We start from the raw sequence: 27,714 nt of genomic DNA, 5'->3' as shown, positions 1-27,714 counted from the left end.
ATGGCCACGGAGTCCGGAGTCCGTGAATGAGAGACTTAGGGGCGCCGAGGTGGCTCAGTCGGGTAAGCGTCTGCCTTCGGCTCAGGTCATGATCTCAAGGTCCACACATGGGACCCTGCATGGGGCTCCTTGCTCAGCAGTTAGTCTGCTTCTCCCCCTGCCTCTGCCTGCCACTCCCCCTGCTCCTGCTCTCTCTCCGTCTCTCTGGCAAATAAACAAAATTAAAAAAAAAAAAAAAAAAAAAAAAAAAGGAGTGAAGTTCACAGCGGAGTTCTACGTGGACGCACTTAATTAGAAATTAGCCATCTACACCTGGGCGCGGCAAACAGTTTCTGCAAAGGGCCAGAGAGTAAGCATTCGGGGCGTCGTGGAGCCTCCAGGCTCTGTCGCAACTCCGGGCCGCCGTCCCGGTTGGGAAGTCAGCCCCGTGCCAGGGCGTGGCTCTGTTCCAGCTGAACTTCACTTACAAAAACAAGCAGAGCTGGATTTGGCCTCCGGGCTGCAGTTTACCCTGATTTGTACAAAAGTACACGGAGGCACCACATGGACCTCAGAGATCACTGTGGGGACGCGAACTGGAGACTCCGAGCGGCAGAGATCGGGGAAGGCATTCGCCGAAGGCTGCTCCGCTCTGCGCATGCGCGCCCGAGGACCCCACTTCCCAGCCTCCTTTGCGGTCGGGGGGCGCCTCGCGGCCAGTTCCCGGCCTCGAGTTCCCCGCGCTCAAACCTGGCCGGTAAAACATCCTGCCTGTCACCTGTGCTCTCCTTCCTCCCCAGCTGACCCCGTGTGGAGACTCCAGGGCCAGGGAGGGACTCGAGGGGACCCGGGGAGCCCGCGCAGCCACTTGCTGGAGCGAGCCGGGGCCCCGGAGGACTACGCGGAGCCGAGCCGAGCCCTCCCCACCCACACCCTGCGCACAAGGTGGTGGGGGAAGGAGTGGAAGATAATCCCGTGTGTGCTGCTAAGGCCCTGATTTTGGAGGTCGTTAGCCTAAACGCTCTATTAATACCGCGTTTGGCTCAGGTACAGATGAAGAAACCGAAAACTAGGAGCTCCCTTTCTGTCCAGGGCTCACAGCTGGGGGTGGGGGGCTGGTTGTTGATTGGAGAGCAAGGGCGTGCGGAGGTATTGGTGCTCACACTCTTTTGGAAAGCGTGTGTACAGGAGGTGGCACCACCCCCCGTCTGGGTCTGAGAATCTGGGGGCATTAGAGTCCGTGGGAGGGAGGATGGCGGATGGAGAAATGAGACTTTGGGAAGAAAGATCGTACATGAACCGCACTAACCCTACACCAGGATCCGCTGGATGCCTTCAGGACAACGGTTCAGCTCTGTGTTGGTTAAAATCCGTTTCTTGGAGGTAGCGTAGGACCTCCCCATCTTAACTCCGCTTCTCTTTCTCTGTAGATGAAGGAAGTAAACTTTGATAGCCTCTGTCGTAAAACTACACTAAAACGGTGGTTTAGCAGCATCGGTGTTGATTTCTTGGTCACGATCACCGCAACCTGAGTTAGTGGCAGTGGGCTACACTCTAGCTGGTTCTTCAGAGATCCGAGTCTCTTCTCTTTCTGGCTGGGAATCGGGGAAAGGCAAGGTGGGGGAGGGTTGTGTGTGCGGTGATTTAAGGCCAGGCTTGGTAGTGGCGTGCTGCATTTCAGCTTGAATCCTGTCGCTCGGAACTGTTACGTGGTCCCACCTGCCCAGCATGGGGGCTGGGAAGTCCAGCAGGAAGATACAGCGGGGTTTGGTGGACACTTAGCAGTCTCTGTCTTGATAGCAAAACACTGAGCTCTCCAGACTCACTTTACAAATAAACACTTAGAACCGCCATGATCTCCAACGGAGACCTTGCCAGCGCCTTTTCCAACAGGAAGCCTTCAGTGATACCTTACTGTCTGAAAGGGCCGCAGACAAAGAGAACGGGATTCTTTACAGAGGGGTGGCAGGTGGGTGGTGGAGGTGGAGGTGTCTTTTGGTGTCCAGCCAGGCCCTGCTACCACCCGAGCCCTGCCTCTCTGATCTCTGTCCTTCTGCTGCTCTGACTTTCCCTGCAGGTCCCAGCCTTCCCCACACCAGGCCCTGGCCACCGTCATTTTGGCTTATCTGCAGCGGGTCTGGGTGGAGACTGGCATGGACCCTGCTAGGCCTCCCATTAGCTTCTGTAGACATGCACAGGCGCAGAAAGGCCAGATCGTCCCCCTTGGGAATTTGAACTGTCTCTCCTAACACAATTTTGATGTGCTAAAAAAAAAACTAAATGGACTTCTCTCAATGGGGGGGAGGAAGGGGAGGAATGAGACAGTGACAGTGACACCTTGCAAAGGCCTCTGTACACATGCAGTTAAAGTGCTCCCCCAAAGGAGTGATTTTCTGACAGCAGCTTCCATGGGGCAAGGGTTGAGAGGGGAGCCCACCAGATGCTGCTGGTAAATTCTCCCTGAATTTGTTGTGCTACCCTAGGACCTGAGGGGGTTCCGATGCTTTGAAAGTATCTCATATGGCATTCCTTCCATTTATATGGAAGGAATACCATATAAAAGTCACCACAGCAAAGAGCTGATGGGGTCCCTGCCCTCTCCCAGGGCTGTCTTTGGCAAGCATTCGGGAATCCACATTCCTGCACGAAGGAGGGCATGCAGCCCCCTTCTCTTGACACACATCAGGCCACCTCTGGTGGGAAATGTTAGCTCATCCCCTCCCTCAACCTTGGTTGGATTTTTCCTTTTCTTTGTTAGGATTTGTTTGGGGATCTGGTGTGGTTTTCATACAGTGGGCCTAGCTCTAATGCTCCTCTCTTCAAGGGCAGTGTCACGGTCCTAGCTACATTCCCAGGTGCCAGGCCTGGATCTAACATGGAGCAGGTGTGGGATCCTGTGCCCTGAAAGGTGACCAAGCCTGGCTGCCAGTGCTCAGCTGAGTTTGGGATGTTTAGGTCACCCCAGTGGAGGCTTAAGCTGCTACCACCATCTGGCCCTGAGGTTATAGGGGATTTTGCCCCTAAAAAGAATAGAATGGACCAGAATGGAAGATTCTCTGCATCAGTTCGTGTTTGTTCAGGAAATCAGAGTCACTCAGAATGATACAGAATCATGCTGATTTACTCTGAGGATGCACTGTATGTAACTGGTGGAGCTTTGAACAATGTGCTAGAAGGCTCTTCCCTCTGCCTATCTGGTGGTTGGTTAGCAGGGCTGGCAGTGGGGGGGAAGAAAGATGGATGTGAAGGAGGCAGAGCAAAGATAAACCAAACCCTTGAAGGCAAAATGGACCCCAGGAGGGATTCGCTGAAAGCTGCATGTGTCTCTCCCCATCTCTGTGTTGACAACACAGGTGACTTGTAGAAGTAGCTGGCATCCTTGGCCCTGGACCCACACATGTGTCTACCCCAGGCTCTGGAGAAGCTGCCTCAGGATTTGGAGAATCTGATGGAGAAGGTCCAAGCTGGAGCTGGGCTGCCAAGGGCCCAGCTGCTGCCCACACAGAGGGGCGGAGCAGAAGATCAGCCCCAGCTTGAGCTGAATCAGAGCTCTGGCCTTGAGAGCAAGACAGGCTGTGTTTCTCCTCTGATTCCCAAAGCTCTTGCAGAGTCCTCTTGTGGCCAACCCTAACCCAGAATCACACAAAGAAGGGAGTTCTGGGAAAGTATGTTACAGCTGGGCCAAGGTGAACTCATACAAGGCCACAGACTGCATCTCTCAATTGCATCGTTAACACTCCTTGTACCTACAGACGTTTGTGCCAAAATCATTTACTACAGGAGCCTTTGGAAAGAGTTTTTTCAGTGAAACCCACTTGAGTTTTGACTGACAGGAAAAGATAAAGTAACTTGGCCTTGTGTGCTAACGCTTTGTGGCCAGTGAGTTGTTATTTATTTTTGTTGGAAAAAAAGATGAAGAAAAAGAGGAAGACAAATACTGGAGTGAAATAAAGACTTCTTTTGAATTTTTTTTTTTAATTTATTTATTTGACAGAGAGAGATCACAAGTAGGCAGAGAGGCGGGCAGGGAAGCAGGCTCCCTGCTGAGCTGAGAGCCCAATGCAGCTGGATCCCAGGGTCCAGGGATCATGACCCCAGCTGAAGGCAGAGGCTTAACCCACTAAGTCACCCAGGCGCCCCTTCTTTGGAATTTTAAATTGAGTTAGGAAAGCTTAATTTCCATTCTGAGCGTGATGGAGGGTTGCTTTTCTACAAGGAGAATTCTAGGTAGCTTTAGACCGGGGCTGGATTATTGACTGGGGTGCCCTGGTGGCAATGGTGGCCAGGGGAAAGTAGGTCCCTGCTGGAGCCAAGAGTTGCTGAAGAAGCTGGAATTGGATCAGAAGAAGCTGGACAACCCAATTTTTACGTGAGGTCTTAATAAGTAAATGGTCATTTTGAGAATTTTCCAGGTGTGCTTTCAAGAGGCATGTGTTCTACAGTTATTTTGAATATATGCTCTCCATGAGTCCCTAAAGTCAAATTTGCTGATCATGATGTTTGAATTGACTGTATCTTTACTGATTTTTTTTTTTTAAATGTTATCAGTTACTGAGAGAGTTGTGTTAAAATTTCCTGTAAGATAAGGAACAAGTGTTGGCAAGGATGTGGAGGAAAAGGAGTCCTCATGAACTGTTGGTGGGAGTGCAATCTGGGGCAGCCACTGTGGGAAACAGTGCCGCGGTTCCACGGAAAACCAGAAGTAGAATTACCGTGTGATCCAGTAAATGCCCTACTGGCTATTTACCCAAAGAATATGCAAACAGTAATGTTTATTGCAGCATTATTTACAAGAGCCAAATTACGGATTCAACCCAAGCGTCTGATTGATGAACAGATAAAGAAGACATGGTACATTTGTACCACAGAATGTTACTCAGCTATAAAAAAGAATGAAATCTTACCACTTGCAACAACATGGCTGGAGCTAGAATGTATTGCTAAGTGAATTAAGTCAGAAAAAAACAAATACATGTTTTCACTCATGTGGAATTTAAGAAACAAAGAAGCCAAGGGAAAAAAGAGAAAGACAAACCAAGAAACAGACTCTTAAATAAAGAGAACAAATGGTTCTCTTGGTTGCCAGAGAGGAGGTGGGGGGTGGGGCGGAGATGAATGAAACAGGTGATGGGGATTAAGGAGGGCACTTGGCGTGATGATCACTGAGTAATGTATAGAATTGTTGAATCACTATATTGTATACCTGAAACTAATATCACTGCATATGTTAACTAATCAAAATCAAAAGCTTAACAAAAATTTCCTGTAAGATTAAGATTTGTCTATTTTTCCATTTAGCTCTAAGAAATTTTGCTCTATATATTTTGAGCCTGTGTTATTAAGTATGTAGAACTTTAAAACTGTTACGTCTTTCTAAACCTTTTTCTGATTTAAATTATTGCTATTGTGGGGCACGGGGGTGGCTCAGATGGTTAGATGCCTGCCTTCGGCTGGGGTGGTGATCTCCAGGTCCTGGCTCATGCCCCACATCTCTTTCCATGCTTGGTGGGGAGTCTGCTTCTTCTGCCTCTCCTCCCTGCTCATGCTTTATCTCTCAAATGAATAGAGAAAATCTTTAAAATAAAAAAATAAAATACTCCTATCTCTTAAATATAGGAAACAAATGGGTTGTTGAAGAGGAGGTGGGTGGGGTGATGGTCATTAAGGAGGACACCTTGATGTAATGAGCACAGGGTGTTATATGCAATTGATGAATCCGAAACTAATAATACAGTATATGTTAATTAAATTGATTTTAAATTAAATAAAAAATATTCCTATCTGTAGTTATGCTTTTAATCTTGAAATCTACATTTTTTTCCGGCTTTATTGAGGTATTATTGACAAACCATAAAGCCATAAAGCCTACTTTTATTTTAATAGACTTCAGCTTTCTTTGGGTTAATGTTTGCATGGTGTATCTTGCTCCATTTTTTAATTTGTCACCCTTTGGGGGAGTTATCTGCTTATCTTTTTGTTGATGTGCTGGACACATGTGAAAAAATAATTTGAGGGAAAGGAAGATACTATCTTCTAAACTCCAGAGAGGAATTTCTTTTCTTCTGCCAGGTGTCTAGGGCTATTCAGCTCTGAGATCGTGATGATTCCGTGCTTAGTTGAAGCCCCCTGTGGGCTACCCTTTAGCATCCAAACCCAGAATCAGAGGTCCTCTAAGGGCTCTGCTAATATTTGAACTTCAATCCCTAGTCCTGTGACCTTGTAAAAGGAGTTGCTCAACCTTGGAACTGCCCCTTCCAGAATAAGCAGAAGTCCTGGGGAGAAGACCTTCTCAAATGCTGGTTCAACTTTTTAGGTGCCATTCTTCCCTATATTCTGCCCAGTAATTATTTACTATGTCATTAGTTTTGTGATATTTTCAGATGTATGTTTGAAAATATTTTGTTCATCATTTTTAGCTGTCCTTATTGGAAGAATCAATCCAAATTTCCTAGTTGCCCTTTGCCAGAAGCAGAATTTTCTCACTGATTTTTCTACAGAAAAAATTCTGTCTCTAGTATACTTGACTGGCATTTTCTTTTTTTTTTTTTTTTAAAGATTTTATTTATTTATTTGACAGAAATCATAAGTAGGCAGAGAGGCAGGCAGAGAGAGAGAGGGGGAGGCAGGCTCCCTGCTGAGCAGAGAGCCCAATGCGGGGCTGGATCCCAGGACCCTGAGATCATGACCTGAGCTGAAGGCAGAGGCTTTAACCCACTGAGCCACCCAGGTGCCCCTTGACTGGCATTTTCTTTATAATGTAATATTTGAGATGCCTTAAAAGCTGATAGTAATGGGCACTGGATTTTACTTAATAATTTTTGTTTAATAAGGTCTATAGGTGTAATTCTAGATTTTGATGCCGTTGCCAAAACAAGTTGGGGGGGGTTGGGGGAGGGTGGTGATTGCCCAAAAGTCAGCAATACTATGTTACAGGGAACTTTCCTTTTTTATCATATATTTTATTTTAATCTTGTTTTCACAAAGTTTATAAAGTTTATAGGTATTACATAGGACAGTAGACACTTGAAATACTATTAGATTTTATACAGAATGTATTAATATAAATTCGAACAAAAGTGCTTGAATATCTGACAAAAGAACCCTGGCTTCCAGAAGAATCTGCCATATTTAGTAAGAAAGTCAGTCTTCCAGAGAAAGCCTGGGGCCCTGCAGTCCTGGGAGGCTAATGGTAGGAGCTCTCCCAGTAAGGATCTGGCAGAGAACAGGCTGCCCGCTGGGCTCTGAATTCCAGCCAGAGGGGCTTGCTGGTCTCCACGGGGACTGTCACCCAGGCAGCTGCGGACCTTTGCGTGAAAGTAGCAAGGCGCCGCTTCCTGAGCAGCTCCTTTCATGGGTCACCCTGGGAATTTCTAAACGAGACACACATGCTGGACATCTGTTTTCTGTATTCCTCTTTCAGAGCAGTGAAAATGGTGGTTGTTTGAGAAAGAAAAAAAGGAAATGCCCAATAGGAGCTCAGTGTTTAAGAAGGTGGTCATGTGTCTTCATCAGCTAAGTAACCCCTATAATACTTACTGCTTTGAGATTTTTCTCTTTTTTTGTGTGTGATGAAACTAACGTGTTAGGCAATTTCAATTCAGTATGCTGCTCTAACGCAGGACACCTGCAAAGTACAGAACCAGTTTATTCACCTGCTTCCTGGACATCTCCACTTAGAGGTCGGCCCCCTTAGACTCAGCATGTGTCCTACACAAAGCATTAACAGTTCCCCAAACCTGATTCTCTCCTGATTTTTCTTCCCCTCTTCCCGTGAAATGAAGTCAATATTTTTATTTTATTACTGAAGTACAGCTGACACACAGTGTTATGTTGGCTTCAGTGCACAACGTAGTGATTTGACAAGTCTGTAGGTTATACTGTGCTCACCCTAAGTGTGGCTACCATCGGTCACCGTACAGCACTATTAAAATACCGTCGCCTACATTCCTTGTGCTGCGCCTTTCAGTCCCATGACTTGTTCATTCTGTGACTTCACACCTGTATCTCTCATTTCCCTTGACCCATGTGTTCATCCCCCCAGCCCCTCCATTCTGATAACCCATCAGTTCTCTGTATTTACAAGCCTGCTTCTGTTTTTTGGTCGTTTTTTGTTTTTGAGATTCCACATGTGAAGTGACATCCGAGGGTACTTGACTTTCTCTGACTTATTTCACTTAGTATGATATCTTCTAGATCTATCCATACTGTTGCAAATGGCACGATCTCATCCTTTTTATGGCTGAATAAACACCCCACTGTATATGTATATCACATCTTTATCCATTCATCTCTTGACGGGCATCTCTTGATGCTGGTTCCATTTCTTGGCTATTGTAAATAATACTAAAATTAATATAGGAGTGCATTTATCTTTTTGAATTCATGTTTTTATTTTCTTTGGGTAATTACTCGTGGAATTACTAGATCATATGGTAGTTCTATTTTTAATTTTTTGAGGAACCTCCATACTGTTCTTACAGTGGCTGCACCATTCACATTCCCACCAACAGTGCACAAGGTTCTCTTTTCTCTACATCCTCAACACTACTTGTTTTTTCTTGCCTTTTTGATTCTAGCCGTGCTAGCGGGGATAAAGGAATACTTCATTGTGGTTTGATGTGCATTTTCTTGGTGATGTTAAGCATCTTTTCTTGTGTCTGTTGGCCATTTGTATATCTTCTTTGAAAAAATATCTATTCAGATCTTCTACCCATTTTTTAGTCAGATTACTTTTCTTTTGGTACTGAATTATGTCAGTTCTTTATATATTTTGGATCCTAACCTCCTATTGGATATAGCATTTGCAAATATCTTCTCCCATTCATCCTTTCGTTTTATGGATGGGTTCTTCCTTTATGAAGAAGCTTTTCATTTTGGTGTAGTCCCAATAGTTTAATTTTACCTCTGTTTCCCTTGCCTGGGGAGACATGGCTAGAAAAATGTTGCTAAGGCCACTGTCAAGGAGATTAATGCTTATGATTTCTTCTATGATTTTTATGGTTTCAGGTCTCACATGTAGGTCTTTAGTCTATTTTGAGTTTTATTTTTCTGTGTGGTGTAAGAAAGGGGTCCAGTTTCATTCTTCTGGATGGAGCTGTCCAGTTTTCTCAGCACCATGTATTAGTGAAGACCGGAAGAGAGACTGTCTTTTCCCATCGCGTATTTGTGCCTTTTTTGTCATAGATTAATTGACATGATTAGCATGGGTTTACTTTTGGGCTCTCTCTTCTTTTTCATTGATCTGTGTGTCTATTTGGGGGCCAATACCATACTGTTTTGATTGCCTCAGCTTTGCAGTATATCTCAAAATCTGGGATTGTGATACCAGCTTTGTTCTTCTTTCTCAAGATTGCTTTGGCTGTTCTGGGTCTTTCTAACTCATTACAAACCTTAGGATAATTCTAGTTTTGTGGAAAAAAGTGCTGTTTGTATTTTCATAGGAATTGCATTAAACGTATAGATTGCTTTGTGTAGAATGGACATTTTAATAATCTTTCATTCTGTGATCAGGGAGTATTTTTTTTATTTGTGTCATCTTCAATCTCTTTCATCATTATTTTGGAGTTTTCAGAGTACAGGTCTTTCACCACCGTGGTTAGTTTATTCCTAGGTATTTTATTCTTTTTGGCATAGTTGTGAATGGAACTGTTTTCTCAATGGCTCTTTCTACTTTGTTATTAGCATATAGAAACATAACCGATTTCTGTGTATTAAGTTTGCATCTTGCTACTTTACTGAATTTCTTTATTCTAATAGTTTTTGGTGGGAGTCGTTAGGGCTTTCTATATACAGGGTCACAGTCTCTGCAAATAGTGACAGTTTTACTTCTTCCTTACCAATTTGGATGCCTTTTCTTTTTCCTGTCTGATTGCTATGGTTAAGACTTCCAGTAGCATGTTCAATAAAAGTGGCAAAAGTGGACATCCTTGTCTTGTTTCTAAGAGAAACTGCTTTCAGTTTTTTACCATTGAGTATGGTATTAGCTGTGGGTTTTTCATATGTGGCCTTTATTGTATTTAGATATGTACCCTCTAAACATACTTTGTTGAGAATTTTTATCATAAACAAATGTTGACTTTTGTCAGATGCCTTTTCTGCCTCTAATGAGGTGATCTTATGATTTTTATCCTTCATTTTGTTAGTGGGGTATATCAGTTGATTGATTTTTGAATATGTAACCATCCTTGCATCCCCAGAATGAATCCCCAAAACTTGATTTTGGCGAATGACCTTTTTAATGTATCATTGAACATGCTTTCCTCTTTTGCTGGGGATTTTTGAAACTGCATTCACCAGGGATATTGACCTGTAGGTTTCCTTTTTATATAGTATCTTTCTCTGGTTTTGTAGGATGAATATAGAAACTTTCCTTCCTCTTCTATTTTTTGGATAGTTAGAGGAGAAGAGATATTAACTTTTCTTTAAATGTTTGGTAGAGTTTACCTGTAAATCCCACTGGTGCTGAACTTTTGTCTTTGGGGAGTTTTTTGATTACTGATTCAATTTCATTACTCATAATTGATCTGTTCAGATTTTTAATTTCTTCCTGATTCAGTTTTGGAAGATTGTATGTTTGGAGGAATCTGTCCAATTTGTTGGCATGTAATTTGTCATAGTATTCTCTTCTAATCCTTCTTAATTTTATGGTGTTGGTTGTTACTTCTCTTTTTTTTTTTTTTTAAGATTTTATTTATTTGTTTGTCAGAGAGAGAGAGAGAGAGCGCGAGCGAGCACAGGCAGGCAGAGTGGCAGCATAGGCAGAGCGAGAAGCAGGCTCCCTGCCGAGCAAGGAGCCCGATGTGGGACTCTGTCCCAGGACACTGGGATCATGACCTGAGCAGAAGGCAGCCGCTTAACCGACTGAGCCACCCAGGTGTCCCTGTTACTTCTCTTTTATTTCTAATTTTATTTTTGTCCTCTTGCAGCTGGCTAAACTTTTATCAATTTTCTTTATCTTTTCAAAGAACCAACTCTTGGTTTCATTGATCTTTTCTATTGTTATTTTTTTAGTCTGTCATTTATTTCTGCTTTGATCTTTGTTATTTTCTTCCTTCTACTAAACTTGGGTTTTATTTATTCTTTTCCTAGTTCCTTTAGGTGTAAGTTTAGATTGTTTGAGCTTTTCTTATTTTTTTAAGGTAGGTCTGTAGTGCTGTATATTACTCCCTCTGAACTGGTTTTGCTGTGTCCCAGAGACTTTGGACTGTTGTGTTTTCATTTTCCAATGTCTCCATGTATTTTTTTTACTTCCTCTTTGATTTCTTCATTGACGCACTAGCTATTGAGTAGCATGTTGTTTAGCTTCCACATGTTTTGTGTTTTTTTTTTTCCAGTTTTTTTCTTGTGATTGATTTCTAATTTCATACTGTTGTGGTTGGAAAATATGCATGACAGGAGTTTACTCACAAATTTAATAAGACTTGTTCTGTGCTCTAACATGTGATCTCTCCTAGAGAATGTTTCGTGTTCACTTGAAAAGAATGTGTATTTTGTGGTTTTTGGATGGAATATTTTGTGTATATCTGTTAAGTCCATCTAGTCTAATGTATCATTGAAAGAAACTGTTTCCTTATTGATTTCTTGCCTGGATGATCTATCCTTTGATGTAAGTGAGGCATTAAAGTCCCCTATTATTATTATATTACTGTCATACTGTTCCTTTATGTCTGTGAGTATTTGCTTTATGTATTTAGGCACTCTAATGTTGGGTGCATATATATTTACAATTGTTTTAACCTCTTGTTGGATTGACCCACTTATCATTATGTAGTGCCCTTGTCTCTGGTACAGCGTTTGTTTTAAAATCCGTTTTGTCCGGGGACACCTGGGGGGCTCAGTTGTTAAGCATCTGCCTTCAGCTCGGGTTGTGATCCCAGGGTCCTGGGATTGAGCCCCACGTTGGGATCCCTGCTCTGTGGGGGGCCTGCTTCTGCTTCTTCTCCCACTCCCTCTGCTGTGTTCCTTCTCTAGCTGTGTCTCTGTCAAATAAATAAAAATAATTAAAAAAAAAAATCTGTTTTGTCCAGAGTTGCCTGGGTGGCTCAGCTGGTTGGGTGGCCAACTCTTGATTCCAGCTCAGGTCATGATCTCAAGGTTGTGGGCTCAAGCCCTACATCAGGCTCCACACTCAGAGCAGAATCTGCTTGACATTCTTTCTCTCTCTGCTCTCCTTCCCTCACTTGAGCATGGTTCCTCTCTAAAATAAATACATAAATCTTTAAAAAACTAAAATCTGTTTTGTCTGATACAGGTATTGCTACCCTAGATTTTATCCTCTACTTCTTTTTGCAGGGAATATGTTTTCCCAGCCTTTCATTTTCAGTCTATATGTGTCTTTAGGTCTGGAGTCTCTTGTAGACAGAATATAGATGGGTCTCATTTTTTTTTTTTAAGTCCATTTCACCCTGCCGTGCTATTGTGTTCACTTTTCTGGTTGATTGTGGGCCTCTGTTCCTTTTTCTGTTCTTGCTCTCTTACCTTGTGATTGGTGACTTTCTACAATGTTATGCTTCGATTTCTTTCTCTTATTTTTTGTGTATCATATGTTTTGGGTTTGTGATTACGAGGTTCATATATAACATCCTAAGTGTATAGTGGTCTATATTAAGTTGATGGTCATTTAAGTTCAAATGCATTGTGAAAGGCCCTTTTTACTTCCTCCTCCATGTTTTATGTATATGTTGTCATTTTTTACATCTTTTTAGTCATAATTTTCTTCTAGCTATGGCCTTTTCTCTACCACTTAAGCCCCTTTAACATTTGTTGTAAGTCTGGCTTAGTGGTGAGGAGCTCCTTTAACTTTTGTCTTGGAAACTCTTTCTCTCGCCTTTAATTCTAAATGATAATCTTGCAGATAGAGTATTATTAATTGTAGGTTTTTCCCTTTCAGCTCTTTGAATATATTATGCCACTTCCTCTGGTGTGCAAAGTTTCTGCTGAAAATATCTGCTAATAGGGGTGCCTGGGTGGCTCAGTGGGTTAAAGCCTCTGCCTTCGGCTCAGGTCATGATCTCAGGGTCCTGGGATTGAGTCCTGCATCAGGCTCTCTGCTTGCAGGGAGCCTGCTTCCCCCTCTCTCTCCCTGCCTGCCTCTCTGCCTACTTCTGATCTCTGTCAAATAAATAAATAAAATCTTAAAAAAAAAATCTGCTAATAGTTGTATGGGGTTTCCCCTGTACAGAAGTTTTTGCTTCTCTTTTGATGCCTTTAAAATTCTTTCCTTATCTTTAACCTTTGATATTTAAATTATGTGTTGTGGATTTCCTTGGGTGCATCTGGTTGGGAACTCTCTGTGCTTCCTGAAACTGATGTCTGTTTCCTTCCTCCAGCTTAAGGAAGTTATCTGTTATTTCTTCAAATATGTTTTCTGCCCCTCCCTCTCTCTTTCCTCCTCCTCAGACCCATATAATACAAATCTTTTTTCACTCAGTGTTTTCTGAGCAATCCCTTAACCTATCTTCATTTTTAAAATTCTTTTTTCTTTGTGCTCTTCACCTTAGGTGCTTTCCATGACCCTGCTTTCCTGATTGCTGATCTGTTTTTTTGCATCTGTTAATCTGTTGTTGATTCCCTCCAGTGTTGGTTTTTTTTTTTCCCCAGTTATTATGTTCTTCAACTTTGTTCTTTTTTATGTTTTCTCTTTATTGAAGTTCTTACTGAAATCTTGCACTCTTTTCTCTGGTCCAGCGAACATCTTTACAATCATTAGTTTAAATTCATCAGGCATATTACTTATCTCTGTTTTACTTAGTTCTTTTTCTGTGTGTTTGTCTTGTTTTTTTATTTGGCGCATACTCCTCTGCTTTCCCATTTTGATTGTTTTTCTGTGTTTCTATGAATTAGGCAAAGAGCTACTTCTTAACTTGAAGGAATGGTCTTGTGTATGAGCATAAATTTTGTAGACTGTGTGTGTTTTGCGACTTGGGCTGGCTGGCTGGAGCTGTGTCTATGTGGGCTGGGGGTCTGGGGTACTCCGTGCTGGGGCTGCCCTGGTGGGATGGCCAGAGCTGAAGTGGGCAGAAACCAGGACAATCCCGGCTCTCCACACAGAGGGCACACTGGCAGGACAGCTGTAGCTGAAGTGGGTACAAGCTGTCCCTGGGCTCTCTGTGCAGATGGTGCCCTGGTGGGCAGCTGGAGTAAGATAGGGTATATGTTGGGGGTCCCTGGGTGCTTCATGCAGGGGTGTCCTGATAGGACAGCTGAAGCTGAAGTGGGTGGAAGCAAGGTTATCCTGGGGTGTCCAGAGGGGTGGGCACACTGGTGGGATGACTGAAGCTGAGGATGGCTCTTGCTGGGGTGTCCTGGGGCTGTATGTGTAGGCAGCGCCCTGAAGGGTGGCTGGAACAAAGGCAGGGTACTGGCCAGGAGTCTTAGGCTGCTCTATTCACAGGGTGCCCAGGGGTGGGGGGCACAGCGGGGACAGAGGCAGGCATGGGCCAGAGCATCGCGGCACTTAGCACAGGGACTGTATCAGGCGGGGGGCGGGGCAGCTGGAGACAAAGTGGACATGAGCCAGGAGCTCCCAGAGGGCTGTGGGCTGGGGCTGCTCTAGGAAGCCACCTGGGGCCAAAGTGGGACGGGTCTGGAGTGTTCCAGTGGGCTTTGTGCCTGTGTCCCCTTGACGTGGAGGCTGCAGCCATCCTGAGTGCCAACCCCAGGGTGCTCCACGGTGCACTGTGCTCACGCTGCCTTCGTGCGACAGCTCGGGCTGGTATGGGCTGGAGGCCTGGGGCTTGCTCCTGTCTTGGTATCAAAGTGGAGGGCAAATATCAACTATGGTCACCGGCCCCTCCCCCTGGAGAGCGTTCCAACAGCTCTCCGCCTTTCTGTGGAGGCTGGATTTCTATAACTCGTTGCTCTTTTAAATTGCAGCTTTTTTGTGTGTCCCAGGGCAGATAAATCTGCTCCTGATCCCCCAGTACCGTCTGTCCCCACTGCTGTTGGCAGTGTCGGGGGTGGGGTTCCCTCATTACCTTGGCTCTGGCTCTCTTGCTGTTCTTTGTGTGGTCTCCCTAGTTTTGTTGTGCAGAACCTTTCAGCCAGCCCTCAGTTTTTTGTTTCTTTGTTTTGTTTTGTTCTAAGCTGGCTCCACACCCAGCATGGGGCTCAACATGGAGCCCAACGTGGGCCTTGAACTCATGACCCCGAGATCAATACCCAAGCTGAGATCAGTAGGTAGAGGCTTAACCGACAGAGGACACCCCCCGCCCCACCCCGTGCTCCAGCCCTCACGTTTTCATCTGGAGTAATTGCCCTGTAATTGGTGTAGATTTGGTGTGTCCCACAGGAGGGGAATTCAGGGTCTTCCTGCCATTGCCATTTTAGACCCTCAGTGCGAGGAGCCCCTTTTAACACAGAGCTGCTCCACACACATGCCCCCCCGGCCCCCGCCCAGCTCTCAGATGGCGCGAACTCTCTCGGTGTGTGAACACACTCGTCACACTCCCCCCTGCTCCTGCTGTGCGGGGAGGTATATAGCCAAGTCACAGGAAAATAGGCCCAAAACCCCACTTTCTATAACACACAGATGTTGTTCACAGTGTACAGAAGTCACATGCCGATAAAATTTATTTAAAAACAGGTCCCTCTCTTCCTCATGGCAACCTGCCTTTCATAGTATTCTTTTCCTGGAACCGTCTCCGGGCCTCGGCGGAGGCACGCTCCCTACCCGCCGTCTTCCTATCTGTGTCTTCGTCATACCGTGATCGCGGTGAGCGAGCCACTTCTGACCACAGAACCTTTCCAGATAAGTAGAGGCCAAGTAGATGTGTTTTGTGACCCTCGATGGGGCAGATAAAGGGCATTGAGGGGACAACTGACAAACTCGGGATAAGGTCTCAGGGTGAGATTACAATATTGTGTCAATATTAATTTCTTGATTTTGGTCATTGTAATCCTGTGTCCTGTTTGGAGGAAATCACACTGAAGTCTTTAGTGACGAAGAGGCATTGTATCTGCGACTTCCCCGCAGATATTTCAGGGGGAAGGTGTGTGTGTGTGTGTGTGTGTGTGTGTGTGCGCTTGTGTGTCTCACACATTTGGAGCGAGGGGATGGATGATACGCGTGGTCATAAATTATCAACACGGGGGCATTCTCGAAAGGCAGAGAGGAACTCCTGTGCCATTTCCCCCACATTTTTGCAAGTCTTAAATTATTTCAAAATAAGCTGAAAAAGAACCACCTCGGCAGGTGGGAGACCTAGCTGGGAGGAGAGCTCTGAACTTGGAGTACTTCTGGTTTCCTTGAATTCAGTCGGTTCCAAACCCAGTTCCCAGTTGTTGGGTTTCTAGGGGGACCGCAGTCTCCTTAGAAACCTTAGTCTCTAAGGAGACCGTGGTCCCCTCTTCTTCAAGTCAGAGTCCTTGCATTGTCCCTCACTTGGCTGAACCGTCACTGGGTACTGCTCTCCTGGCTGAGCCCCGCTGGTTACCCGGAGGCTCAGGGCCGTCTTTCCCCAGCATCCATACCCCGCATCCCCGTGGCGAAGCCCGCTTTCCTCAGGGATACCTCCCTGGCTCCCCTTTGCTCCCTCCTGGAAGAGGCAAATACTGGGCCTACCCACTGCGACGTGCGGCGGTCAGGATAGCGTCGGTTACGCTGCAGGAACACATAAGGAAAGAGGATGTCTCGCTCGAGCTGGGTATGCAGGGTGGTGTGGCGGGGCGTCTCTGCTCATTGTACTCGCTCAGCAAGGTGGGACTCTCTCACCCGGCTGCCCCTCCACAGGTGAGCTGAATGTAATCACGTAATCGTTGCATGTAGGGGGAGCTGTCGACTCTTGGTCTCCGGGTCATGCGTTCGAGCCCCACTCTGGGTGTAGAGATTACTTTAAAAATAAGTTTTTAAAAAGTCATAGTTAGGAGAGCAGCACGAGAGGCAGGCACCCCAGAAGCAAGGATTCTGCCTGCCAGGGGCAGAGTGAGGAAGACAGGCTGGCCAGCAATCACCAGGGCTTTTCCTCCTGGGAGAGCCCTTCCTGCCCTCGAGCTCCTCTGTGCTCTTGCTCGGACCGGCACAGGCTGCCGTCACCTGCCATCACCTGCCCTCACGTTCTTCGGCTGTTACTTTCTCGGAATGTTCTGTGTTCCAGTGATGGGCGGGTGTATGGGTGGCATGTCTGCGGGCTGCCCGTGCCACTGCACTGGGTTCTGGGATATCGGGAGCGTTAAGACACTGGCTCGTTACAGAGACGAGGAAGGAAACAGATCCTTTCAATGCCGAGGGAAGAGCCAAGCCCAGGGTGGGGAGAGACCATCTGATCCTATTCGGGAGGAAGAGGGTAGCGGAGGCAGGCAGGGAAGCGTGAGGAAGCCAGCCCCGAGGCTCCGGGCACACACTGTCCAGCTTCTCTGGGCTGCGCGCGCTCTCTGGCTTGGATTGGGCAGGGGATGCCAGATGTGCTCGTGGGCAGGATTCGAAGTCGTGGCTGGAAGGCCGTCAGTGTGTCCTCTTTCTGCCAACAGTGTTAGGCATCTGTCACAATAATAGGGCTGGTGTTGCTTACATTTGGGTAATACTTTATAACTGATAAACCAGATGCCTTGAAAGTCTTTGGCTCCTTTTACAAATGAGGATGTGGAGATAGGGAACTGCTGAGGTCCTTACAAGTCCCAAGTGCACTAGAACTCGGGCTCCTTATTCCCGGTCCAGGGCGTTTCCCACCAACCCACGTTGCCAAGACCCGTCTGAGATTCTGCGACGGGGACCCTCTCCCTGCCGAGGATCCCACAGTCCAGGGGGAAGAGTTAATAGCCACTCTTGATGGAGAGGGACGCAAAGTCATGCTGGTTTCATCAGGGCCCTCGGTTTTGCCCCAAGTCAAGTAAATCTCTAAGATCTCCCCTTTCTCCAGCTTCCCGTTGGATTGTTAATGAGGATGAATAACACAAGATAGAAGCACCTCTTCAGCAAGCAGGGCACAGCTGCCCGTGAACAGCCAGCTCTGCATGATGTCATTGCCCGGAGACGCGGCCGGCATGGGGGAGCAGAGGAGAGGCTGGATTCCCTTGTCTCTGCAACTTGCAGCCAAGGGATGGGGTATTGGATCTCTGTGACCAAGACATGGACATGTTGAGGATGTACGCCAACCATATCATTTTCATTTGCTAAGGTCTGGCAAGATTTCTGGCCCTGTGCTAGTCTTACATTGATTAAATGAGATAATGTGTGTGCACCTCTTGGCACACAGGAAGTGGGCAATAAACGGTAACTGACAGAATAGTAATAATGACCACAGTAATCTTAGGTACTGTAATAATGGAGAAGAGTATTAGAGCAATAGTTATTGAAGGATAGTAATGACAAATACAGTAGTAAAGCAATAATTGACTTGGGCAGGGGTTGCAGTGGGAGTGGTTCTCCAAATGGGAAGGAGTTTTATCAGCGATGTCTGATGACGAATAAGCAGACGGTATGGGAACTCTCTGAACTTTCTTAGTTTGGCTGTGAACCTAAAACTGATCTAAGAAATAAAGTCTACTAAGTTATATTAAAAAAAAAAAAAGGGGGCGGGGGAGGGAGTGGAAAAGCGAGCCGACCGACCCAGCTAGCTGGTGATCTTAGTGTTTGTGTGTTCTCTGCAGCCCAGGCCCGCCCTCACTGCTGCCTCACCTGCCTCCCCACCCTGAGACGCCCAGACAATGAGAACAGGTCACACTGCTCTGTCTGCCATGCAGATGTTCAAATGACAGCGATGATCCCTGGCTCTTAGGTTTCTCTGTTCACCGATGGGTGCCAAATGCCAGTGGTACTGGCCCCTGGAGGCTGATAGGACCAAAAGCCATAGGTCCAGGTCTCTCTGTGGCTCTCCCTGAGTGAAGCAGCCACATCGTCTACATGGGTGGGAGCTGCCGCTGCATGGTTTGCGCGTGAGTGGAGACTGTCCCTAATCCATAGCCCTAAGCCACTTCCCTTGGGGAAGTCTTGTCCCCATGTCACCAACGGGGTGGCTTCCTTTCCTTCGCCCAATGACAGGTTCTCTTTCCTTCATGCAGGAAAATGCCCAGCTAATCAGAGAAGTGGAAGTGGAAAAGGTCTGCGCCCTGTCCAGGGACCAGGTGGAGGCCATCAAGCAGCTCTGGGAGGACCCAGGAATCCAGGAGTGTTACGACAGGAGAAGGGAGTACCAGCTGTCAGACTCGGCCAAATAGTAAGTGCAGAGCCCAGGCACACGGTGGCCCTGTTTCAGAGAAGCCTCTCACTGGGGAGAAAGGAGCGGCCTGTAAAATGTGGGCACGTGGCAACACTACCCCCTTCCTGCTTGTCACTATCCCCCTCTGACTTTGGTGTGTGTCTTACCGCTTGCTAAAAGCTGTGGACCCCCCGATCTCTGTCCTTGTCCATACCCACCTTTCTTTGCTGTGTTCTAAGCCTCTCTTATTCAACGAGAAGCTCAGCCAAATGTGAGGTCCTTTGGAGGGAGCTCATCTCATCTGTGGCGCTGAAATCTTGTGACTTGAGTAAAGACTACCACTGCCTCTGGCTTCTCCTTTCCTCCTCACCATATCCCTCTGCCTTCTGGTTTCCTGATCAGTAGACGGCAGGAATGGTTGCCCTCAAATCTGAAATCAATAGGCCTGCTCCAGGTCTGATCGGGTGCTGCCCTCTGGTGGGTAAGACAGGTTTTGCAGGCCCAGCACGGGGAGGACATTCAGTCCACAAGCCTTTTGCTTAATGACTCCCTGGGATGACCCCCGCACTATAGTTTTGATTCATAAAGCTCTGGTTTTAAATCATTAAACCCTAAAGTAAGAGGAAATAGATGGTCCTGCATGCAAATTATCGCAAGGTGACCACAGAATTTCCTTTGAGAGTTTCCAGAGGCAGTGCCTCTGTCCGCAGGTCCCTGGACAAATGGATTGGTCACGTTCCTGCCTGAAGAGGCGGTTCTTCCCGCTTCTGGAGCTCAGCTCTGGCCCTTTTGCCCCGCGTCCTCTCCCGGCCTCTGAAGGCCTCAGAATCCCTTCCCCTTCCCTTTGGGGGATGTTGTTGCCCTCCAAGCTGGTGTGGGGGGCCAGTTCACCCCGATCGTCTGGACAAGGCAGCCGGCAGGAGAGGAAACCCGCAGCCTCACCTCCGCTGTCCGTGGCCTCCCTTTGGTGCTAGCGCCAGGCTGAGTGTTTCGGGCTACTACCCCAGGCTGGCACAACCAATCTGATTACAGGGACATTTAGGTGTGGTAGAGCAGCCAAGGAGGAAAAGGAAATAAAAGAAGCCCCAAGAAGGTCTGGGATCGGCTCAGGAAAGAGCCAGAAGGCAGGTAGGCAGTGTCCCAGGGAGGAGGGTGGACAGCTGTGGACCGCTGTGGAGGGGGAGACAACTCCACGTCTGTGAGGGCATCTCTGGCCCTTCCCTGAGGCCACCCAGTGTCCTTTGCTTCTGTGAATGTTCTGGGGAGTGGCCGGGGCTCTGGACGTGGAGTCACTGGGAAGAGCCGCCTGGAGGCTCTGGAGCTGCGTGGAGCGCGGCAGAGCGCTGAGAACTGGGGCTTGTGCACTGAGAGGAATGTAGGAAACGGCTGGGGGGACCGCGCTGCCCCACAGAGAGCTGCCCCAGCTGGGGAACTGCCGCATGACCCAGCCCAGGTCCACGGGGGTCACAGCCGTGCCGGAGCTGTCTACTTATCGGGAAAAGTATTCAGTTCAGAAGAATTCAATGTGTGCTGCTGTGGGCCAACCTGTGTTCTCTGTCCTCTGGCGACAGACGGCCCGATGGAGGGTGGTTCGCTTCCTGTACCGAAGGCCGCGCAGTGACTACGGCCCGCCTGCCACCCTGAGCTCCCCCTCGGTTCCCGTTCATGCCCCTTGCTCGGCACCGCGCTCTGAGGTCCTCGCTCAGCAGCCGCTGGGCAGGACGCCCCGAAGCACCCCCTCCATCGCTGGCCAGGGCGTGGGTTACAGTTCTTTTACTCAAAAATGCCTTGTATAATGAATGGCCTTGAAGTTAAAAAACAAGAAAACGGAAAAAGTAATTTGTTTTCAGTTTAGGAATCTTACTCTGCAGCCAAAAATAATCCGAGACTAGTGTTGGCTGATTTTAGACGTTTAATGTCCCAATAAACAGTAAACTTTATCTTGGTATTTTGAAAGAACTTTGAGATGGCCTGTATTATACCTTTGTACTTTCGTAGAAACTCAGAATCATTGAGCAAAGACTTTAAGAACAGCATCTCAGTTCTATAATGTTCGTGGGTGGGGGTGAATGTGGGAGGGGGGTGGGCTTTGAAGGAGGAAGGCAGCTGAGAGGTCAGAGACCAGATCCCAACATCCTTTCCTTCTGACCCGCTGGCTCCCTCACTGGCCAGGGAGAGGGAACGCTTAGAGCCTGGAGGAAGAGATGGCATTATTCCCAGATTTCTCAGGGGACTCATGGAAGCTTCTGATCCATATTCTCTCCCAAACATAGCGGGGGGTGGGGAGACCGTCCAGCACCAGCTCTCCAGGTGGGCTCGGATGGAACCCGTGAACCCCGTGGGGGTGCTGGGAGTCGTAGGGTGGACGTTTCGTCTAAAATGAGTCTTGGTGCCTTGTTGTCTGACATCGCAGTTACCTGACTGACCTTGACCGCATCGCCATGCCGTCATTTGTGCCAACACAGCAAGACGTGCTTCGCGTCCGAGTGCCCACAACCGGCATCATCGAGTATCCGTTTGACTTGGAAAACATCATCTTTCGGTAAGACTGTCTCCCTGACATCGTCCTCCCAATCTGTGTGGCCTTGGAAGTCCCTGGAGGGATTCTTAAGTGTGTTATTCCTCAAAGGGGTCTGTCTCCTAGAGGCGTCTGACCCTCTCCATCTCTGTGTAACACGACAAGGGGTCTCAAGTCCTGGATCAGAGAGGAACTCACCTTCCTCTTCCCCTTGGAACAGTCTCAGAACATTTCAGGGCACTTTTATACCCGCTCGTTCCCTTGATCCCCATCGGCGGAGATGACACCAGTCGGTCCTGCCACGCCTAGGTCCTGTCTGTGAACCCCACTTCATCTCCGGGCCTCTGGAGCATCGTGGCACTGGGGAGCCCCCTGGTCCAGCCCCTTGAAAATCTGCATCTGGGTCCCCATGAATTTATGACTGTGAGCTTTTTAGAATCGGTGCTGCCAGCTACTTCTGAACCCTGAATCTGGTCCCCAGCTGTATTCTCTGTGGCCCCCTTGGTGTTTTCTAAGTCACTTTTGAGTCAGTATTTAAGAACTGGCCCATTTCGCTAACATTTGATCCCTGGTTGCTCCTGAAAGGTTGAGGCGCTGGTGGGGGCCTGCACTTCTGCCCGGCGCTGCTTGCCTGCAGCTGCCTAGCGGTCAAGCCTCTAGCCGGGGCCCGAGCATTCTCGAGGCTGCCTGCTGTTCGTCTCTGGAGAGACCCACTTGACTCATTTCTGTAAACCGCCTGCCTCCTGCAGCGTCCGAGCTTACACGCCATCTTTGGGCTCTGACTCCCTTGAGTCTTTTCCCAAAGCCCCGGGTAGAGCCTTCGGGTTGCCACAGGGGACGGGGGAGACTTCCAGGTCTTATAGCCCAGAAGGGGTGGCTTCCACATCATGTGGACTGGTGGGTGAGTCTGAGGAGCGTGGGAAAGAGGCAGCGGGGAGGGCCTGGAGGCAGCTGGCGGAACTGGGGGGCCTGGAAGAGGGCCTGCCTTTCTGCCCCTCCCGTGTCTGATGCCTGGCGCTCAACAGTGCTTAGAGGGACACTTACGTGATGCTTGTGCTTTCTGCCCAGACGAATGCAGCTGCTTCCAGACCGGCGTCCCCGAGCAGGCTCCCCGAGTGACCGCCACGGCACTGTCTCCAGTAACCCCCCTTACGTTCCATGCCTCCTTCACTAGGAAGCACCTAGGGTCCCTCTCCACCAAAAGCAGCGGTGCTTCAACACTGGCGTCTTAAGCCCCTTTCCACTCAAACACTATCGAAGATCCTAAGGAGTGCCGACCTGCACCATAGGATTCCTGTCCATCTCCAAAGAGCCATGTGTTCTAACCTTTGGATGCTCTGTGTTTGTGTCCAACAGGATGGTAGATGTTGGTGGCCAGCGATCTGAGAGACGGAAATGGATTCACTGCTTTGAGAGTGTCACCTCCATTATTTTTTTGGTTGCGCTGAGTGAATACGACCAGGTCCTGGCTGAGTGTGACAATGAGGTATGCTGGGTGGGGAGGGGCAGCTGTGTGTTTGCAAGAAGCCGGCCTGTTCTGGCGTTAGTGTAACCTCAAGAACAAAACCTATCTTGCTATTCCAAGTGTAGCCTGTGGAATTAAGAGGACCAGCATCCCCTTCGTGCTTGTTAGAAATGCATGCCCAATTGACCCACGCTGAGTTAATCAGAACTTGTATTTTAATTCAAATACACGTGAAAGTTTGAGAATCACTGGCCTGGAATTCCCTGGGGATCTTTAAGAGGAACCTGGCACGTGGGTCCAACTGCAGACTCATGCGGCTGGGGTGGGGGTGGGCTGAGCCTGGGTTGGGATCTCAGGTGGTGCCAAGGGTAGAGCGTCCCGAAAGCACTGGTTCTCAGTCCTGGCTGCATGCATATTGGAATCTCCCGGGAAGTTTCCAGAAAAGACCATCTTTTGGAAGTCACAGTAGAGATTTGTATTTCTTGGGTTTGAGTCGGCGGTATCTTTGCCAAGCCCCTCAGAGGTGCTCGTGCACAGCCAAAGTTGAGCAGTGCTCTTTCTCATAAGCATGTGGGAACAGGCTTCCTGGTCTCTCTCCACAGGGCTTCCAAATGAGGTCCTAACTGAGCTAAGCAGTGGTGTGAGATGCTTAAAGCTGTTCTGATACTCCCCAGCCAGGCATTCCGCGTCCTCTGCAGAGCTGCTGTAGTGCCAGCTGTGGGGGACTGCAGCAACCACATCTGCCCAGAGCGCGAGGACAGCCGTCGCTGTCCCTTCTCTGGGAGGTGGGGCTGTGCGATACCACTGTCCTCCCCCTGTCTTTTCCCCAGCCTTGCACGAGACATCCTGATCTTGCAGAAAAATGTCTCTTCCTTCTAGGTCATGGTAGTAAACCAGTAAAGCATTCTGCCCAGGATTAGGCAGTAACTATGAACAAATTATATTTTGTATTTCTCGAGAGCAGGCTTTTCTCTGAGGAGCAGAGTTACATTAGCTAATTAGGGGAGGATTAGCCCATTTACTGGTCTCATTGTACAAAGAAGAATCTTGGCTGCCACCCAGCTTTTCCAGGAGGGACATTTTTTTCAAAAACAAAAAAGGAGAAGGCTTCAAGTTATCAATACGAAAAATGAGCTCCAAATTTGTCTCAGGATTACTTAATGATGTTTCTCCGGAAACTCAAAAGATTATTCAGGGGCAGAAGGGACCAATGCCCCAACCAAGTATGCTTACAAATTAGACATTTTCTCCTCTCCTAAAAGCCACAAGGTATTTGGGAGAGGAACTCCCCTCCAGACTCGCCCTCCTGCAGGTAGATATGTGATGTGTATGCTGGGCTTACAGGAATTGTTTCTTCATGTATAGCTGATCCTTGAACAATACAGGTTTGAACTGCCCGGGTCCATTTACACATGAGCTTTTTTCCCGATAAATATGGTACAGTAAAAGTGTATTTACCTTAGGATTTTCTTCATGACATTTTTTTCTCTAGCTTTAGTGAAAGAATATGGAATATAACATAAAGAATATGGAATATAATATAATATAACATAAAATGTGTTAATTGTTATTGGTGAGACTGTGGTAAATGGTAAGGTATTAGTAGTTTTTAGGGAGTCAAAAGTTATATGTACATTTCCAACAGGGGATCAGCCCCCTTAACTCCTGCGGTGTTCAAGGGTCAACTTTCTTGTAGACCATTATTGATAAGACCATAATAAGTTTTTCTAAAGCTTTAAAAACTGAGGGGTTACCTGTCAGGTAACGAATTCCAGATCTTAACTGCCAAGAATGTGCTACATAGAAGAATGGGCCCAGGTATGCAGGAGTTGCAGGGAGACAGACTTATTCCTCTGGAGCGGGTGTGCAAGGCTTTCATGTCTTTGACCGCTGCCCTCTATAAAGGGAAGTTCTTATTTCTTTACTCTTAGAAATCCTTAAGAGCAGGCGTGCCTGGCTGGCTCAGTCGGTGGGGCATGTGGCTTTGATGTCAGGGTAGGACTTCAAGCTCCACAGAGCTGACTAAAAAAAAAAACACTTCAGAGTACAATCTAGAACAATTATTGTCACCAGATTTCTGTGTGCCCTGGGTACTCTCCCTAAATTAGGAACATTTGATATATTCCTGCCAATGTCTATTGTTAAATTTTTACTCTTTTTCTACATAATTTGGACCAGATCCTACTATTACACAGACTTGGGACCTAATTTAAATTTATGAGCACTAGTATGTTCATCCATAAAATGGGGACCCTGCTCCTCTAGCAGACCTCACCTGTATTACCCACCTGTAGGGTGCGGCCCAGGGAAGGGGCTCAGTAGCATCAGTCCCAGAGGACCCTTCCTCTTGTGGCTGGAAGCCCATCCCCAATTACATTGGGTGTCTCGGGTCTATATTATGCATTTTCGCAATTGGTAATCCCAATAATTTAACAGAAAATTTTTGCCAAAAAAAAAAATTTTTTTTTGCCAAATATGGGCATGAACCATTTTCCAAGTTTCACAAAAGCCTTATATTTTGTGTGTTTATTTGGGGTGCTGCAGGAGAACAGACCCAGGAGGGGGTGTTTGAAAGAACGGAAGGGGGGTAAAGAGAAGCTCAAGGCCTGGTGTCCTGGGGCTCGGGGGTGCCCTGTGCTTACCAGCTTCAGCATGGAGAGTGGTGTGGCAGCTGGGCGAGGGGACACATGGGTGGTACCAGCAATCTGGCTTGGTGCTTCCAAAGTATTATTTTTCTTTATTAACCCTAAGTCCTTTGTTTCTCACTAGAACCGCATGGAGGAGAGCAAAGCCTTATTTAAAACCATTATTACCTATCCCTGGTTTTTGAACTCCTCTGTGATTTTGTTCTTAAATAAGAAGGATCTTTTGGAGGAGAAAATCATGTACTCTCATCTAATTAGCTACTTTCCAGAATACACAGGTAAGTTAGTGTCCCTCCTGTTGACCTCCCTGGCATCTGACCAGCGTTACTGACAGAGCTCAGGGGCCTCCCCGATCTGCCCCTAACAGACTTTTCCATGGAGGCTCCAGGTGCACGGTTCTTTTGTTGCCTCAGCCCCTCCACACATGCCAACCCTGTGAACTCCACCTTGTCCTCCAAGACCCAGATCAGGCACATCGTCTTTGGGGAAGTCCTGCTCATGCTCCCCCCACCCTAATCTGCACTCGAGGGCACCTCCCCGGTGCTCCCCTGGCCTTCCTCACTTGCATCGGCCATGTGGCGAGAGCCCTCACGCTGTAACATCAGACCTGGGGGTCCAGTCCCAGTCCTGTGCTCTTCCTTCCCCTGCTCCTAGTCCACTTCTGTCTGCCTGAGTGGCCCAAACCAGAACATGGGGTCACTGTTTTTCAACAAATTGCTTTAAAGTACACTTTTTAGATAGCAGTGGGCCCTTTAAAAGTCTCTTTTACAGGTTCATTATGAGCTATAAAAGAAGTTAGGGGCCCGGGTAAGCTCTTCTCTAGGCGTAAGATCACTCAGAGAAGGATCCCATGTGAGGACAGGAGTATCATGGACCTTGACTGTGGGGAGGACCTGGGCTCTAGGCGCTTTCTTCATTCCTGTCCCCGCACTCTTGACTAGGACCGAAGCAGGATGTCAGAGCCGCCAGAGACTTTATCCTGAAGCTGTACCAAGATCAGAATCCTGACAAAGAGAAAGTCATCTATTCTCACTTCACATGTGCCACAGACACGGAGAATATCCGCTTTGTGTTCGCGGCTGTGAAGGACACAATTCTCCAGCTCAACCTGAGGGAGTTCAACTTGGTTTAGAAGCTGCCGCCCACGCCTCACCCATCCCGCAGGACAGGATCTGCAAGCTCCTCCCTTTTATCTGCCACTGCTTGTGACGTCACCCACCAGGCCAGCAGCACAGGCCCCAGGGATGGGTGATGGACTGTGTGAGATGCTGGAGTTTAGCCAACTATTTCAAAGCCTGTGTTTTTCTATTTCTTTTCTTGACTTTTGGCTATGAGATTTTGTGTAAGTTTTGAATTTGGTATTTTATAGAAATTTTAAAAGCCGCTGTGATTTACTGTGTTGATGCTTTAAGTTAAAGGGTGTTTAATAATAGTCCTTAACACAACCTATAACAGAAGGGTCTGTTAATTTATAGATCATGCCTTGAGACTTCTAGGATTAAGTTGGGTGGCGTTTTTTTTGTCGTTGTTTAAAAGTTACTGGGTTTGAAGCTTTTTTTTGGGGGGGGTTTGAAGCTTTTTATTAAATCTTGTAATTTAGAGATTTTAAATTGAGTGGTTTTCTCTCTTTATGCTGAAGTATGCATTTAACATGCCACCAAAGATTTTTTAAGTTTTTTGTGTTAATTATTTCTTAAGCCAAATTAATGACCATGTCAGTGTATCTTAGTTTTGCCATAATTTGATCACCATGCAGTCAAAGCTGACATAAATGGGCTCTAGACAGCACAGATGTTGTATTGGTGAAAAATGTGTGTGTGTGCATATGACTGACTATATAAAGTCTCTGGCAGTCCTGTAAACTTATAAAATGGCCAAAAGCCTAAATTGTTTAACAAATGTAATGTCACCCCTGCCAAAGTTCTGACGGCCACCACAGATTTGGTGTTGGAACCATGGATTCTGTGCCTTTCT

The 27,714-nt window shown here is 47.1% G+C and overlaps 1 protein-coding gene across 1 annotated transcript in view; it reads left to right on the top strand.

Moving 5' to 3' along the window:
* Nucleotides 1–26,925, top strand: part of LOC116873076 (guanine nucleotide-binding protein subunit alpha-14-like) — a 34,244-nt gene extending 7,319 nt beyond the window's left edge. Inside the window, exons 4-8 of the mRNA XM_032866723.1 lie at nt 18,976–19,130; nt 21,526–21,654; nt 22,987–23,116; nt 25,865–26,018; nt 26,682–26,925. Of these exons, the coding sequence (XP_032722614.1) occupies nt 18,976–19,130; nt 21,526–21,654; nt 22,987–23,116; nt 25,865–26,018; nt 26,682–26,872 (759 nt within the window). The 3' untranslated portion in view covers nt 26,873–26,925. The remainder of the gene's footprint in view (nt 1–18,975; nt 19,131–21,525; nt 21,655–22,986; nt 23,117–25,864; nt 26,019–26,681) is intronic.
* Nucleotides 26,926–27,714: the final 789 nt, after the last annotated feature.

Source organism: Lontra canadensis, unplaced genomic scaffold (assembly GCF_010015895.1).
Source record: "Lontra canadensis isolate GAN:19392208 unplaced genomic scaffold, GSC_riverotter_1.0 scaffold31, whole genome shotgun sequence".
Lineage (NCBI taxonomy): Eukaryota > Metazoa > Chordata > Mammalia > Carnivora > Mustelidae > Lontra > Lontra canadensis.
Note: the sequence above shows the minus strand (reverse complement) of the source record. Positions and strands in the feature narration are given on the sequence as shown.